Source organism: Mirounga angustirostris, unplaced genomic scaffold, assembly GCF_029215605.1.
Source record: "Mirounga angustirostris isolate CCGP_5_RB_7025 unplaced genomic scaffold, mMirAng1.0.hap1 SCAF_12, whole genome shotgun sequence".
NCBI lineage: Eukaryota > Metazoa > Chordata > Mammalia > Carnivora > Phocidae > Mirounga > Mirounga angustirostris.
Genome location: NW_026991720.1, coordinates 32786466 through 32801272, shown reverse-complemented (window position 1 = coordinate 32801272; position 14807 = coordinate 32786466). Strand labels below are relative to the sequence as shown.

The window sequence follows — 14807 nt, the reverse complement described above, 5'->3', positions numbered from 1 at the left end:
TAAATAAATAAAATCTAAAAAAAAAAAAAAAAAAGAAATACATAAGAATAGAATTTAAAAGCCTATATTTCCTCTTTCCATCCATTGTTTCAATATGCTTTACATTCTATCTCATACATATAAAGCAAACATTTCTCATTTGTGCCATTTATTTTGTACTTATCACATATTGCCTTATAGGCTTATCTTTTTATATATATATTGAATTCTAGCCTTTTACAACCAGAATATAAGTTACGTTAGGACATGGATCATGTCCTATGGTTTAACATTCTCTCTCCTCCACCTGTCTGCTTTGCACAGTGTCAAACCCAGTTCTGGTGAGTTCTGGCTTTGCTTTATTTCTCTCCACATTTCAAATCACCTACAAAATTAGCCCTACTCTATTCCCAGGGCTCTTACTGAGGCAAGAGTAGATTAAAGTCCATCCAAATCAATATTTTGGGGCTCATCCTCAAGGCTATGAGGTGCTCCAAGTTTGATAACTGGCCTCCCACCTCCAATCTGGATCCCCAAAGTGCTCTCATGTACAAAACCTACTTTCTATTCTATTGCTGTTCTCATGTTTCTAATCTGATAACTTTTCATAATACCTCAGTCACTCCTAGGAAAGGGGAAAAGGCAAGTTGAGATTGGCTTTCTCCCTCTGGGGAAATCTGGAATATAAATTCACCTCAGAGTTGTTCTGATCTGAGGCTAGGGAGCTGGGGTTTTGTACTCATCATTTGACACCCATTGGATAAGAGCTGCTCCACTGGACCTAAACTCCCAGCTCTGTGCTTGCCGGCAAGTAAGCCCCAGTAACACGTTCTGCATGGAGCACTGGGTGTTATACACAAACAATGAATCATGGAGCACTACATTAAAAACTGATGATGTAATGTATGGTGATTAACATAACAATAAAAAATTTAAAAAAAGAAAAAAGAAAGCCCCAGTAGCACAGAACAGGAATGATTTCCAAGGAATAACTGCAGGTTCTGTGAAGCAGAGGCAAAAGGCACTGATGCACAGAAATAGTCAAAGTGATCCAAGGGGATCTGCTCAGAGCACGTACAGTGTTTGCTACAGCTCTATCCATCAGAAGAGGCTCATGGGAGAAAACCGAAGAAAAGTGAGCCCCCCCCGCCCCCCCGGCCTGGGGCAGTGGCTGGGGATCATCCAGCACCTGCCTGCAATGGATGCAGCTAAAGTTGCCAGAACAAGATGAGGTGACACGAACACTAAGTCATATGGCCCATGAGAGGAGCACCATATGGGGAGGAAAGATGTCAGAGCTACATTGGGAGAGGTCTGATGACATAGGGAGCAGCAAAGGTGATAAAGGCCAATGTCAGAAGGCAGGGGAAGATGGCAGTGTAAGTACCTCTAAATGTCTGCAAATCACTGTGGCCCTGAGGAAGAAATTTGAGCAGGAAGAAATTCGAGCAGGTACTCCTGCATTTCTTTGGATTCACCTGAGGTATAAAAACACAATTTTATTGTAGGATGTTATGGCCTGGGAAAACACTAATGACACACTTATCTTTCTGTTATACTGCCATTCTGCTATTATTGAGTCCAAGTAAGAGTTAAAAGCATTGTCAGACATTAAGGGTAAAAAAATCAAAGATATTAGGGGCACCTGGGTGGTTCAGTCGGTTAAGCGTCTGACTCTTGATGTTGGCTCAGGTCACCATCTCAGAGTTGGGAGATTGTCTCTCCCTCTGCCTCTGCCCCTCCCCCTGCTTGCACATGCACAAACTCCCTCTCTCTCTCTCTCAAAATAAATAAATAAAATCTTTTAAAAAATCAAAGATATCAGATCTTTCACTTACTACCAGCAAATCTGTTCATTCTGTTGCTTCACCTTCCCATGTTGCATCTGACTTAATTTTTTACTCATGTCCCACAATTTATGTTTGCCATATAGGGAGATTTTTTATTTTTTTTTTTACCTTTTTAAAATTTATTTATTTTTTTTTAGTAATCCCCACACACAACATGATCGAACTCATGATCCTGAGATCAAGAGTCAGATGCTCTTCTGACTGAGCCAGCCAGGCACCCCTATAGGGAGATTTTTTAAAGTGATAAATTAGTCTAATATTCTCTATCCATGTTGTTTTTAAGACTATGCAAAGAAATCATACTCATTAGTTCATTCCATAAATACTTTCTGAATTAGGTATCAGATTGAGTGGATAAAAAAGATGAAAAAGAGGGGCGCCTGGGTGGCTCAGTTGGTTAAGCGACTGCCTTTGGCTCAGGTCATGATCCTGGAGTCCCAGGTTCGAGTCCCACATCGGGCTCCCTGCTCAGCAGGGAGTCTGCTTCTCCCTCTGACCCTCCTCCCTCTGACCCTCCTCTCTCTCATGCTCTCTGTCTCTCCTTCTGTCTCTCACAAATAAATAAAATCTTAAAAAAAAAAAGGATGAAAAAGAAACAGCCCTGTATTAAAAAAGATCCAACATACATGGAATGATGACCATCAGATTCAGGTTAGTGCTTACCCATGGGGAGAAGGAAAAAGAATGGGATCTGGAAGAGGTAGACTGTTTGTTTATTTGTTTGGGCTTTTTTTTTTTTTTTTTTTAATGTATCTGACGTATTTTGTAATAACGATTCAAATAAGCAAATGGAAATAAATACAAGCTGTAGTATTTCCTTGCCTCACCCTAAAGGATCACCTTGGGCACTCCCCATGCCCTGTACCTCATTTGAGACATTGCATGAAGATGCTGAAGGCTTGAACATACAGTGACTGAGAAATTAAAGAGCAGGAAATTAATTAGATATTTCACCGGTGACTGAATATGTAGTGGTAAAAGGCAGGAGTATTTGTGTGATTTGAGGATTGCTGGAGAAAACATTTGCCCTCCTGTTCTGGAGTCTCAAGGCCACATTTTAAGGGAATCTCTAAGCCCCCTAAGGGTGGCTAGCTTAATTTTTCAGCTTCCATTTAAGGATATGAAATGAAAGAGTCAGTCAATCAATATGCATTCCAACAAAGATCTTTTTAAGCAGTTATGTGCCAGACTCTGTATTTGTCAGACAGCTAATTAAGAAATAGGCTATGTCCTCAAGGAGAGATTGGTATTATAATATGATGATTACAGCTAATGTTTATTGAGAACTTTGCTAATGCCTGTGCCTGGTGCTAAGCACTTTGGCTGTACTCTCCCGTTAAATCCTCACAACAGCCCTGTGAGGGAAGTGCCATTATTATCTTCAATGTATAGATGAAGAAACCAAAGTTTCCAGAGTGAGTTGCCCTGTTAACTAAGCTAGAACCAAGATCAGAACCCAGGACTTACTGATTCTAAAATCTGTACACCTAACTACTAGAATACGTGACAAAATTCATGGAAAACTTTCTGTGAGACTCTAGAATAAGAAATTACTGGCTTTAGTTAGAGGATTCAATGTGAGTTTCATGGGAAAAAGGGATAACTGAATTGAATTTTAAAGGATCAGTAGCAAAGAACAGTCCAGAAATTGCTTTAATAAAGGCATGAGAGAGTGTGATGCCTAAATGAATAACTTTCTGTGTTTCAATGACATATGCATTGGGGGCTGTGGCAGAGGAGGGTTTGTCGAAGTTGGGAGGGACCAAATTATGAAGGATTGTGTATTGAGGAGAGAGGAAGAGTTTAAAAATGAGCTTCTTCAATAATTCCTTGATATCTCTGGAATGATCCATGTCAGATTTCGCCAAGGGTGCCACTTGTGGGAGCCTTCTCAAATATAGCTGAGGAAGTGGACTATAGGTAGGACACACTCAACTACAAGTAATCAATAGTTTAGGCAATTACTTGATTTAGAAAGGCGATTACTTTTATTTTTTTTTAAGATTTTATTTATTTATTCATAAGAGACAGAGAGAGAGAGAGAGAGGCAGAGGGAGAAGCAGGCTCCCCGCTGAGCAGGGAGCCCGATGCGGGACTCGATCCCAGGAGTCTGGGATCATGACCTGAGCCGAAGGCAGATGCTTAACCATCTGAGCCACCCAGGCGCCCGGCAATTACTTTTAAAATGTGATTTTTGACACTTTTCTACTGCCATAAAGGACATTATCTGAAACCAGTTGTATTCATTGATCATGAGAGAGTAACAAACAGTCAAATATTAGTTGTCCAACACTGGTAGTTTTTCTTTCTTTTTTTTTTTTTAAGATTCTATTTATTTATTTGACAGAGAGAGACACAGCGAGAGAGGGAACACAAGCAGGGGGAGCAGAAGAGGGAGAAGCAGGCTTCCCGCTGAGCAGGGAGCCCAATGCGGGCCTCGATCCCAGGACCCTGGGATAATGACCCGAGCCGAAGGTGGACACTTAATGACTGAGCCGCCCAGGCGCCCCACCACTGGGAGTTTTTCTCTCAGAAGTGAGGTAAGCCACACTTCTAAACTACAGATACTAGTTTTCCAGTACAGAGATTAAATAATGTGGTATTATAGACGTCGATATCCTGTGCAACCATTTAGCACTCAGTCAGTAATATTTATCATCTTATTACACATTACATGATCAAGCTATATTTATATATATATCTTATACATGTATGTATATATAATGCATGTATATAATAGTATCAAGGAAGGAACATGAGTCTATCAGGACACTTGGGTTCTAAAATGATATCAGCTAGATGTGCAATTTTTATCAAGTCATTTAATTTATCTAAGGCTCAACTTCCCTGTAAAATGAGAGGCTTGCACTAGATGTATTCTAAGATTTTGATTCTGTGAAATTAGGTAATTTCTGATCTTGATAAGCCTAAAATTAGTTCAGGACATAGAGCACATCCACAGGAAAATAGATTAAGAAGCATACAAGTAACTTAACAACAAATACTACAAAAGGAAGAATTTAAAAAAAAATCAGGTTCTGGTTCAGTTAATTTGGAAGGCAAAGATTACCACTAATAAATAGAAGAAAGGTGAGTTTAGAAATTAAATGAGAAAGATAGAAATTCTCAGTTAGTAGGTAGAATTGTGTGGGGAAGGAATATTTTGTTTCTTTTCATCATAAAATAACTGATTGTCAAGAAAACTAGCATATTTTGGGGCACCTGGGTGGCTCAGTCGGTTAAACGTCTGCCTTTGGTTCAGGTCATGATCCCAGGATCCTGCTCATGCTCTCTCTTTCTGTCATATAAATAGATAAAATCTTTTTTTTTTTATTCTTCTTATGTTAATCCCCATACATTACATCATTAGTTTTAGATGTAGTGTTCCATGATTCATTGTTTGTGCATAACACCCAGTGCTCCATGCAGAATGTGCCCTCCTCAATACCCATCACCAGGCTAACCCATCCTCCCACCCCCCTCCCCTCTAGAACCCTCAGTTTGTTTTTCAGAGTCCATCGTCTCTCATGGTTCGTCTACCCCTCCGATTTCCCCCGCTTCATTCTTCCCCTCCCGCTACCTTCTTCTTCTTCTTCCTTTTCTTTTTTTTTTCTTAACATATATTGCATTATTTGTTTCAGAGGTACAGATCTGAGATTCAACAGTCTTGCACAATTCACAGCACTTACCAGAGCACATACTCTCCCCAGTGTCTATCACCCAGTCACCCCATCCCTCCCACCCCACCCCCCACTCCAACAACACTCAGTTTGTTTCCTGCGATTAAGAATTCCTCATATCAGTGAGATCATATGATACATGTCTTTCTCTGTTTGACTTATTTTGCTCAACATAATACCCTCCAGTTCCATCCACGTTGTTGCAAATGGCAAGATCTCATTCCTTTTGATGGCTGCATAATATTCCATCGTATATATATACCACATCTTCTTTATCCATTCAGGACATGTTGGCTCTTTCCACAGTTTGGCTATTGTGGACATTGCTGCTATAAACATCGGGGTGCACGTACCCTTTCGGATCCCTACTTTTGTATCTTTGTGGTAAATACCCAGTAGTGCAATTGCTGGATCATATGGTAGCTCTAAATAGATAAAATCTTAAAAAAAAAAAAAAAGAATACTAGTATATTTCTACTGGCAGTCATATAATGGTTATTCCATATTTATAGCTATTTTGTGTGACAGCTTAAAATCTTCCCAGAATTCCTAGGGTACATGAATTCTATAATTTCTTTTAACTGTATCAAGAGGATGGTATTGGGAGATTTTTGAAAGGATTATCAGAAATTATACATAACTGCTGGTTGTGTCACTATGAGGAGCCACATATAAAGTATCACCAACGTTACAAAGATCGTATGACTCAAATTATTGCAAAGCATTACCAAATTTGGGTGAGGTTTCTAGAGAAAGAGAGCAGCCTACTAGTCAAACAAGAGCATCTACTGAGAACCCACTGTGTACACATTAATATTAGGTGTTGCTAGGTAAACAGAAACCAAAAAACAGACGAGGGGAAAAAAAAACCAGAAGTAGAGTTGATGCAGCAAGTGGTGGTGACTAAAACTGATAGGATGGGAGAGTAATCATCTTCATTAAGTTTTACTGTTGGAGCGTGCCTAGACCTTTAGAGAGGGAGAAAGATCTCAAAGTGGAAACCTCGTAGGATATAGAATAGGATGCCTGGGTTCTAATATCAATTTAGTCACTTGAGTACAAACTTGAACAAATATTTAGCCTCAGTTTGTTCTCCTGTAACATGGGTATAATAATGCTGATAAATACCTTATTTCACGAGGTTGCAGTGAGAAATCAATGAAGCAATGACTTGTACACTGTAAAAGAGTGAGGTCCCTGGCCAAACTGTGTGGCTTATTCTCTATCATATCTTTTCTGCAGCACTTAAGCTCAACAGGACACCTGCTTTTTCCTGCGTGTATCAGCAAGCATCCCCTTCCTGTTCTCTCTCGGAATGGACTATGAGCTTTTCAATAGCATGGTTTCTGTTTGCTTTCCATCTGCAAGAAACAAGGATTTGCACACTATGAACATTCAGTAAATTACTTAATAGTGTTTTATATAGAGAGAGAGACTTGAACTGGGGAAGGTACTTTCACATGTGTCATTTACCTGCAGCTGTCAGACTCATCTTGCTAGACATGTTTCTGATGTCATGTCACTGTTCAAACGTTGTCAACAGTTTCTCATTTTCTACTGAACGAAGTTTTAAAAAATATTTTTAAAATTGAGATATAGTTGACATATAACATTGATTTAGTTTTAGGTGTACAACATAATGATTAGTCTTAAGTCCTATCTAAATTCTAAGGCCTTGCTAAAAAGTGTGATCCCAAACCTATAGCATTGGCATCACCTGGGAGCTTGTTAGAAATACAGATTCTCCAGCCCCATCGCAGACCTACTGAATCAGTAACAGCATTTTAACAAAATTCCTAGACAATTCATATATCCAGCTTTTACTACATCTTCACTCTCTTGCTAAACTTGAAGTGTCACAAAGTAAGCTTCCCAGATTTTGCAAATAAAAGTAATGGATTCCAATACAATTTGAAAACAATGAACGCTTTTTTAGTATATCTCAATGCTTCATGGGACATGCTTACATGTGAAATATATATCCATTGTTTATCTGAAATTCAAATTATACTGGGCTCTCTGTAACTACTCAATGTTTGTTTAAGGAATAGACAGTGAGCCTCTTGAGAACAGGAGTTTCTCTGGTTTTTACTTATGGCTGTATATTCCCAGGGACTAACGTAGTACCCGGCACACAATAAAGGACCAATAAATATTTCTTAAATGAATGCATGAATATGTCAAGAGCAACCTTCCAATTATGAGCTGGGTTGTGTGTACATATTTTAATAAAAACTGAATATTTTTCTAGTAATTAAAAAAAACAGATTGTTTAAAAAGCTTCTATTCGTACACTTTTTCACGTTTTAGCTGGCAGAGTTGAGGGCTTGATGGGAACATAATCAAGGGCTCAGAATGTACTCGTCGCAGACTGGGTCCATAGGCTCACTTGTGGAGAAAGAATCCTATACTCAGGATGCGGACAAGCCTGCAGCAGGCGGCGGTAGGTGACTCCTCCCCCCTCCCAAGCCGTCCAGCCTCCCGCGCACGCGCACAGCCGCGTGCCGACCCCACGGGCCGGTTAGAGGGAGGCGGGGCTCCCGGGGCGCGTGCGCGGCGGCCTGGGCTGCGGGCCCCTCCCTTGGCGGGGGCGCGCGGCGCGGAGGACCGCACGGGAAGGGGGAAGTCAGGTGGCCGCTGCCGCCGCCGCCGCCACCGCGGTTTGTCGCCAGAAGGAAAATGGCGGATCTGGAGGAGCAGTTGTCTGATGAGGAGAAGGTAAGCGCTGCGGAGGCGGCGGAGTCCGTCGTGGGGGAGCCAGTAGAACCCCGGCGTATCAGCCCGGAGTATGGCCGCCGGGGAAGGGCATTGGTCTGTGCCCTCGGCTGCCCTTCCTCCTCTTCTCCTCGCTGCGCCCTAGTGCCTGCCCCTGTCAGTCACCCGAGGCCCCGCGCGGGGGCAGGTCTCTGCCAGGCCTGCTCGCTCCGCTCCTTGTAGGGTGTGTGCTCTGAAAATAGGAAGTGGGAGCCGGGCGGCGGCGCCGGGCGCGGCGGGCGGGCGGGCGGGGGCGGGGGGCGCGGAGGGCGGCGGCCGCTGGGGACCCTCTCGTTCCGCCTGGGCCGCGGGGCCCTGCGCGGGGTCTGGGGACTGCAGAGGGGTCCGGTCCCGGCCTGGGAGCGGCCCAAGGGCGGTGCTCAGCCCGATGGCCTGGCCGGAGACTGTAGCCGGGGTGAGGGGTAAGGGGAAAAAATCGCTTAGGAAGCAGACCTTCGCTTCTCCCTTTTACTCCCTCCTCACAGAAACAGAATGCTTCCTTTTCTGGTTCTCTACGCTTTTTTCCTTTCGCGGTGGAAGTCTCCCTCCCTCCCTCCCCCTCTCCTTTTTTTTTTTTTTTCTTTCTTTCTTTTTTCGGCTTTAGCTGTAGGCTTTGCAGCTCCCGTGTTCCCTGGGAGGCAGCGGAGTTGCTCACAAAAAGACCCCCTCCCCATAGTTGTTTTCGGCCAGGGTTGGCACTAGCCCCTCTGGGGGCCGATTTGGTGGCGCTCCACGGTCCTGCTAGGACTTCTGAAGAGGAGATTGTGCAACTCCTTTTGCTGTATCTTAGATGCTCTGACAGCCGTGAAACCAGATGAACGACTTAAATTCTCAGGCATTTAAAATAAGAAATCTGATCATAGAACTAGTTCTCTTATTCTCCTTTTCCCTTGGCTACCGTGAGGGCCCATTCCCGTGGGAAGAGGGGGACCCTACTAATTTTAAGTATTTTCCGGGAAGGACTTTGACGTTTCACAAACTCAGAAGTGACTGACACATAATCTGTGAATAAGATGGTTACAGTTTTCGAAGTGTCCACTCTTAATTTCACAGTATTCATTTTTTTTTTTTTTTTTTAAGTTCCAAAGCAGTACATCCATGTATGAAACACACCTTATGGTGTTTAAGAAATCCTAATGTAAGCCTAAGGATATTTTCAATTGGAACTTTCTGCTCCAAGTGTTTTTATATCCTGTGATGTGATATAAACTTGCACCGAAATGTAATGTTTTATTGCCTTCCCGATATGAATGTGCCAAAGTCGGCCTCATCTTCAATTTTGGAAATCCTTTTTTTTCCTTTGTGCTCTTTGGTGAAAATGGTAAGAAAATAACAAGATGGGGAGAACTACAAGATTCTCCATAATTCACAGACCTGGTAGGCAGATCCTTGTATATACAACAGTTGCTGTGTAGTGTTCACATGTGTTACATTGGTAAATAACTGTGAGTTGGTAACAGAAAATGTACTCAGTCGCGTGCAGACACGTTTAAAACAGTGCTAAAAAGTTTTTAAAGGGATTGTCATGTTTTTATTCTACCTTTCTTAAGTAGTTATTAGTAGTTTAAGTGGCTGGAATCTGGCTGAGGAGAGAGTACTCAGTATGAGAGTTAATATAGTCTTGCCCTGTGTTGTAAAGGCCTAAAATAGCAATTTTTTTTTCAAATTGAGATGACAGGGTTCCTCATTATCTGGCATTCTCAGGGCACTAAACTCTGTAAAGGGGGAGGGGGAGGGTGTCTTATTCTCCAATCTTACCGGTTGAAAATTAAAATTTGAAGGAATTTGGTGTTTCTGTTTTTATTTCGAGTTTTGTAAGACGATTCTGTAGATATTTTCATATGTATTTCATTGCCATATTTAGTAATTTAAGAAGGCTGACTAAACTTCTGGGTTAAATTCAAGTAACTGGTGAAGTGAAATTCTAACACTCTTGCCACTTAGTTATCTGAAATTTCTTTTAATCTTTTGGGAGTGGGTTGGGTATAGAATCAGAAATAGAATTTTAAAAGGTGGTATTTTTAAACTGATATTTAAATCATGTTACTTTTTCTGCCCCCTTGTTTGTAATTTTCAAAAATAAGCTTTTAATGCTTTTAAGCTGTTGGAATTTCCATTATTGGTTGAAGAGCTGAAGAAGTGAAGCTGTTAACTTACATAGTACCCATACTTTGTATCTGGTGGCTCAGAGAATACATTTGTTAATATGTTGTAAGGTTGAGGTAGGTTTTATTATTACAGTTTCACAGATAAGTAAAATAAGGTTTCAGAAGCTTTAAGTGATTCACCTGAGGACACCTAGGTAAGAAGTGGCAGAGGTGGTATTTAATCCTGTTTGTCTGAATCCAAAGTTGGTGCTCTTGTGACATTATGCTCCTTTAACAGTTGATAATAGGACCCTTTTCTGGGTTTATCTTTGTTTTTAATTTGTTGATAGCTTATATTGAAAAAGGAGAAACAATAGTTCTTTTTGTTTTTAGTAAAAATTGTAAATACCTAACATTAAATAGTGTCGGGTTCTAAATTTAATTTGTGTTTGATAATTTTGGAACAAAGTTTATTATTTAACACATTGAAAAATTTTACGCTACTGGTATAGTTTCATATATGCTCTAAGGTAGGAAGCATTTTAGAAATTAATCTAGAGTAACATCTTTCCATGCTTTGTGAGGATACCACTATGAAATTTAATAACCTTTTCACCTTTGGCCACTAGGTTAATAGGAAATAATATTATCTGAAGAAGCACAGTGAAGTTCTTTAAAGTTACTCATTTGTTGTAGCAGTCCCACAGATCTTTTTACGTAGTTTAGAAACTAGGCCAAAAACAGTTTATGTTTTCCATTCCTGGGGTCAGCTGCATTGTACAGTAAAGCAATTCTGTGAATTTTAAATTGTATGAAATTGTGATATAAGGCTGAAAGCAGAAGCATTATTCCATTTCACACCCCTTCTTACAGAGGGAAGTCACTCTGAAGCTCTAGAAGGAAGACACTTAGAAGTTATTGGTTGGAAAGGATCTTTTTGGGTTTTTTTCCCTATAACCCCTCCTACCTTTCCCTGGTGATAAGAGTGATCCATTTCCATACCTTTATCTTTTATATCTTTGTGAATGTGTCTCAAGTACATAGCTCAGCCCTGACTTCTCTTTTGAGCGCTGGTCACACATTTTTATTGGCTGGTCCTTTTCACAGGAGACTGTTAATGAGATGTGTTCAAATGGAACCTTCCTAAAAGTAAATTCATAAACTCCCTCCTTCCCCCTACACAAAGTGTGGCAGAAATCTGTCTCTTCCTGCTCATTTTTCTCTTTATTTCTCTGTTTCCATTATTCTAGTCATCCGGGTTTTTTTTGTTTGTTTGTTTGTTTTTAAGATTTTATTTATTTGACAGAGATAGCAAGAGAGGGAACACAAGCAGGGGGAGTGGGAGAGGGAGAAGCAGGCTCTCTGCTGAGCGGAGCCCGATGTGGGGCTCCATCGCAGGACCCTGGGATCATGACCTGAGCTGAAGGCAGATGCTTAACAACTAAGCCACCCAGGCGCCCCGTCATCTAGGTTTTTAACTGCAGCTTTATTTTAACTTCTGTCTCCTTGAGCTCTCTACCGTACAGTCTGTTTCTGAATCTTGTCAGTCCTATTATCAAAATGTGTCTTATGCAAATAATTTAATTCTTGCTTGAAAAGGTAATCCATTTATATTTTTAGTTTATTACCTCTCAGTTGACCAGGCTATTAAATTAATTGTTGTTATTTATGTTATTAACTATTGTTTAGTACAAAATTTTACTGTATGAACAGAATGCAAATTGATTGTACCTGTCTGTGATTACACAGTTAAGGAAGAAATAAAGCCAGGGGAGGAAAAGTAGGGTCAGAAGAATGTCTCGCAGCTGGTCTTTCCCTTGTATTTGCCACTGCTAGGCTTTATTATAAACTCTCTAGACTAATTTCTCCAATTTCCTGTACCTAAGCCATGTTTTAATAAGTTGTTTTTGTACTCCCAAACTTTTAGTTGCTGGATCCTCCATTGCCTTTACAAGGAAGCCCAACTCTTGAAAATTGTATTCTTGGTCTTGTATTCCATTCTTACCTAAATATTTCTGACTCTGATACATACACTGTTATTTAATCATGCTGTGAATTGAAAGAGACCTACATGCTAGTCCATGTCTAGTGCCTTGGGTAAAGTATGTAACCTCTCAGCCTCAGTTTCCTCTGAAATATGGGGATGCGTGTCAATGGTATCTGGCATGTAGTAAACACACAGTAAATTGTTTGTTTGTTTTTTTTTCCTGCTGATGACCTCTTATCCACTTTGAGTGTTGGAACTGCTTCCTGGTCTATCCTCTTTTTTGAAAGATGAAAATCTTACTCATCCCTCAAGATTTATCTCAGATCGCTATAACATATTGTTAGTATATTTAAAGATTTTATTTATTTATTTGATAGAGAGCACAAGCAGTCTCTGCTGAGCAGAGAGCCTGACGTGGGGCTTGATCCCAGGACCCTGGGATAATGACTTGAGTGGAAGGCAGACGCTTAACCCACTGAGCCACCCAGGTGCCCCAACATACCGTTAGTGTTAATGCAGTTTTGCATAGTAGTTATCTGCTTAACTGCCTTTTTTTTCTCTTGTTCAATTGGAATTCCTACATGCAGAAATAATATCTTTAGCATCTGTCATTACGTTGCATGTGGTGAATAGAATGGTTCAATGAGTGAATGAACAAAGGAGTTGTGAATTCACAAAATTAAAAAATAGTTTTATGAAGAGTAGAAATAGCATATGGGGTGCCTGGGTGGCACAGTTGGTTAAGCATCTGACTCTCGTGGTCCACTCAGGTCGTGATCGCAGGGTCCTGAGATTGAGCTTGGCTCCTCTCTCAGAGGGGAGTCTGGGATTCTCCCTGCCTCTCCCCCTCCTGCTTGTGCGCTCTCTCTCTCTCTAGAATTAATTAAAAAAAATAAATAAATCTTTTTTTTTTTAAGTCAAATATGAAGTAAAGTTTTTGAGGGAAAATTTAGTGTACCTGAATTTTCATTTCTAAACAGTGCTTTAGCTTTTAAAGATTTAGATAATCGAATGAAATTTTTGGTGCTCTTTGAAGTACAGGTGGTGATATTGGCTATGGTTCAGATCATCTATGCATGCTAAATATTCTTCATAAGTAGTTTATATAGTTCTCCCTCACTACACAATCATAATTTGGTTTCAGAAATTTTGCTCTTATTTGAAAGTAATGTAAGTTGCCATCATAATTAATGTAAAATTTATAGTGTTCTTATTAACCAAAAAGTAAACTAAGCTATTAATGTGGAAAATATTCATTCCTAATTTCATTCTGTAGGTGAATGAATTCTGTCATTGCACCAATAAAATATAAAAATTCCTACAGCAAGCAGAAACCTGAAAGTTGCTGTACCATTAGTGGAGTTTTTCAGACTTCACACATTAAAGCAAATTAGTAGTACTTGTTCAGTGCTTTTGGGAGCCATTTCTACATAAAGTAAGGATAGTTAGATACATAGAACATTGCATTTTAGTGTGAAAACATGGGATATAAAAACACTTAGAGCAGAGTGCAAAGTAATTTTTTAAAGTTGAAAAGCATGATGGGAGAATTTGACATACGGTTCTGTGCTCTGACCTAAAAGCCTAATTGCCTGAAGCAGTAACTTACTGCAAAAGATTATTGCACGTCAGAAAAAACTAGGGGTTCCATAGAACCATCTATAGTTGTCAAAAGAGAATTTCACAAATTTTTTTTTGAAGGTTAGATGTACAATCTTTACATTCTTTCTCTTATGACATTTATTTACATGTTTCACTGTGAACCTAGTGATAGAACTTTCCTTACAACATTTTAGTTCACTGTGTTTCTATAAACAGGGAATGTAAATAATTTTCAAAAACTACCTCTACATTTATTCCTTTACCAAATATATCATACTTCATTTATTTCAGTACCCATAATTTTCCCTATTTTAAGATTTCTGGAATCAGGCTGCATTGTACAATTAATGGCTTATGATATTAATCAGTAGCATTTTCCCTTTTTTAGTGGTACATTAAATTATGCCCCTTACATTGATTGTGAATCAAGATAAACAAGGATATAATGCAACAACTAACAACCTAAAATCTTAGCATGAGTGGGTTTGGGAAGGGAGTTTTGTATGGCATTTCCTCATTCTATATAATGTGTCTAATGTGGGTCAGCACCAGAAGGGCCCTGCTCAGTGAAGTCACATAGAGTTTCAGGCTGTTGGAGGAGTTCATTGTAAGCTTGGGCTTTTTGATGTGTTATGGGTACACAGAGGAATATTATTCAGCCATGAACAAAGATAGTATCTTGCCATTTATGACAACGTGGAAAGACCTTGAACACATTATGCTAATAAGTGAGATAAGTCAGAGAAAGACAAGTACTGTATGATATCACTTACACGTGAAATCTAAAAAAGCCAAACCTGTTTAAAAAAAAACCATCAAAAAACAGAAGTTGGGGGGATAATATTGATGGTATTTAAGGGTACAAATT

At 39.9% G+C, this 14807-nt stretch overlaps 1 protein-coding gene across 1 annotated transcript in view; it reads left to right on the top strand.

Annotated features, from left to right (window-relative positions):
* Positions 1-8061: 8061 nt before the first annotated feature.
* The window catches only part of CAPZA2 (capping actin protein of muscle Z-line subunit alpha 2), a 56598-nt gene continuing 49852 nt past the window's right edge, over positions 8062-14807 (top strand). Inside the window, exon 1 of the mRNA XM_045864366.3 lies at positions 8062-8227. Within this exon, the coding sequence (XP_045720322.1) occupies positions 8189-8227 (39 nt within the window). The 5' untranslated portion in view covers positions 8062-8188. The remainder of the gene's footprint in view (positions 8228-14807) is intronic.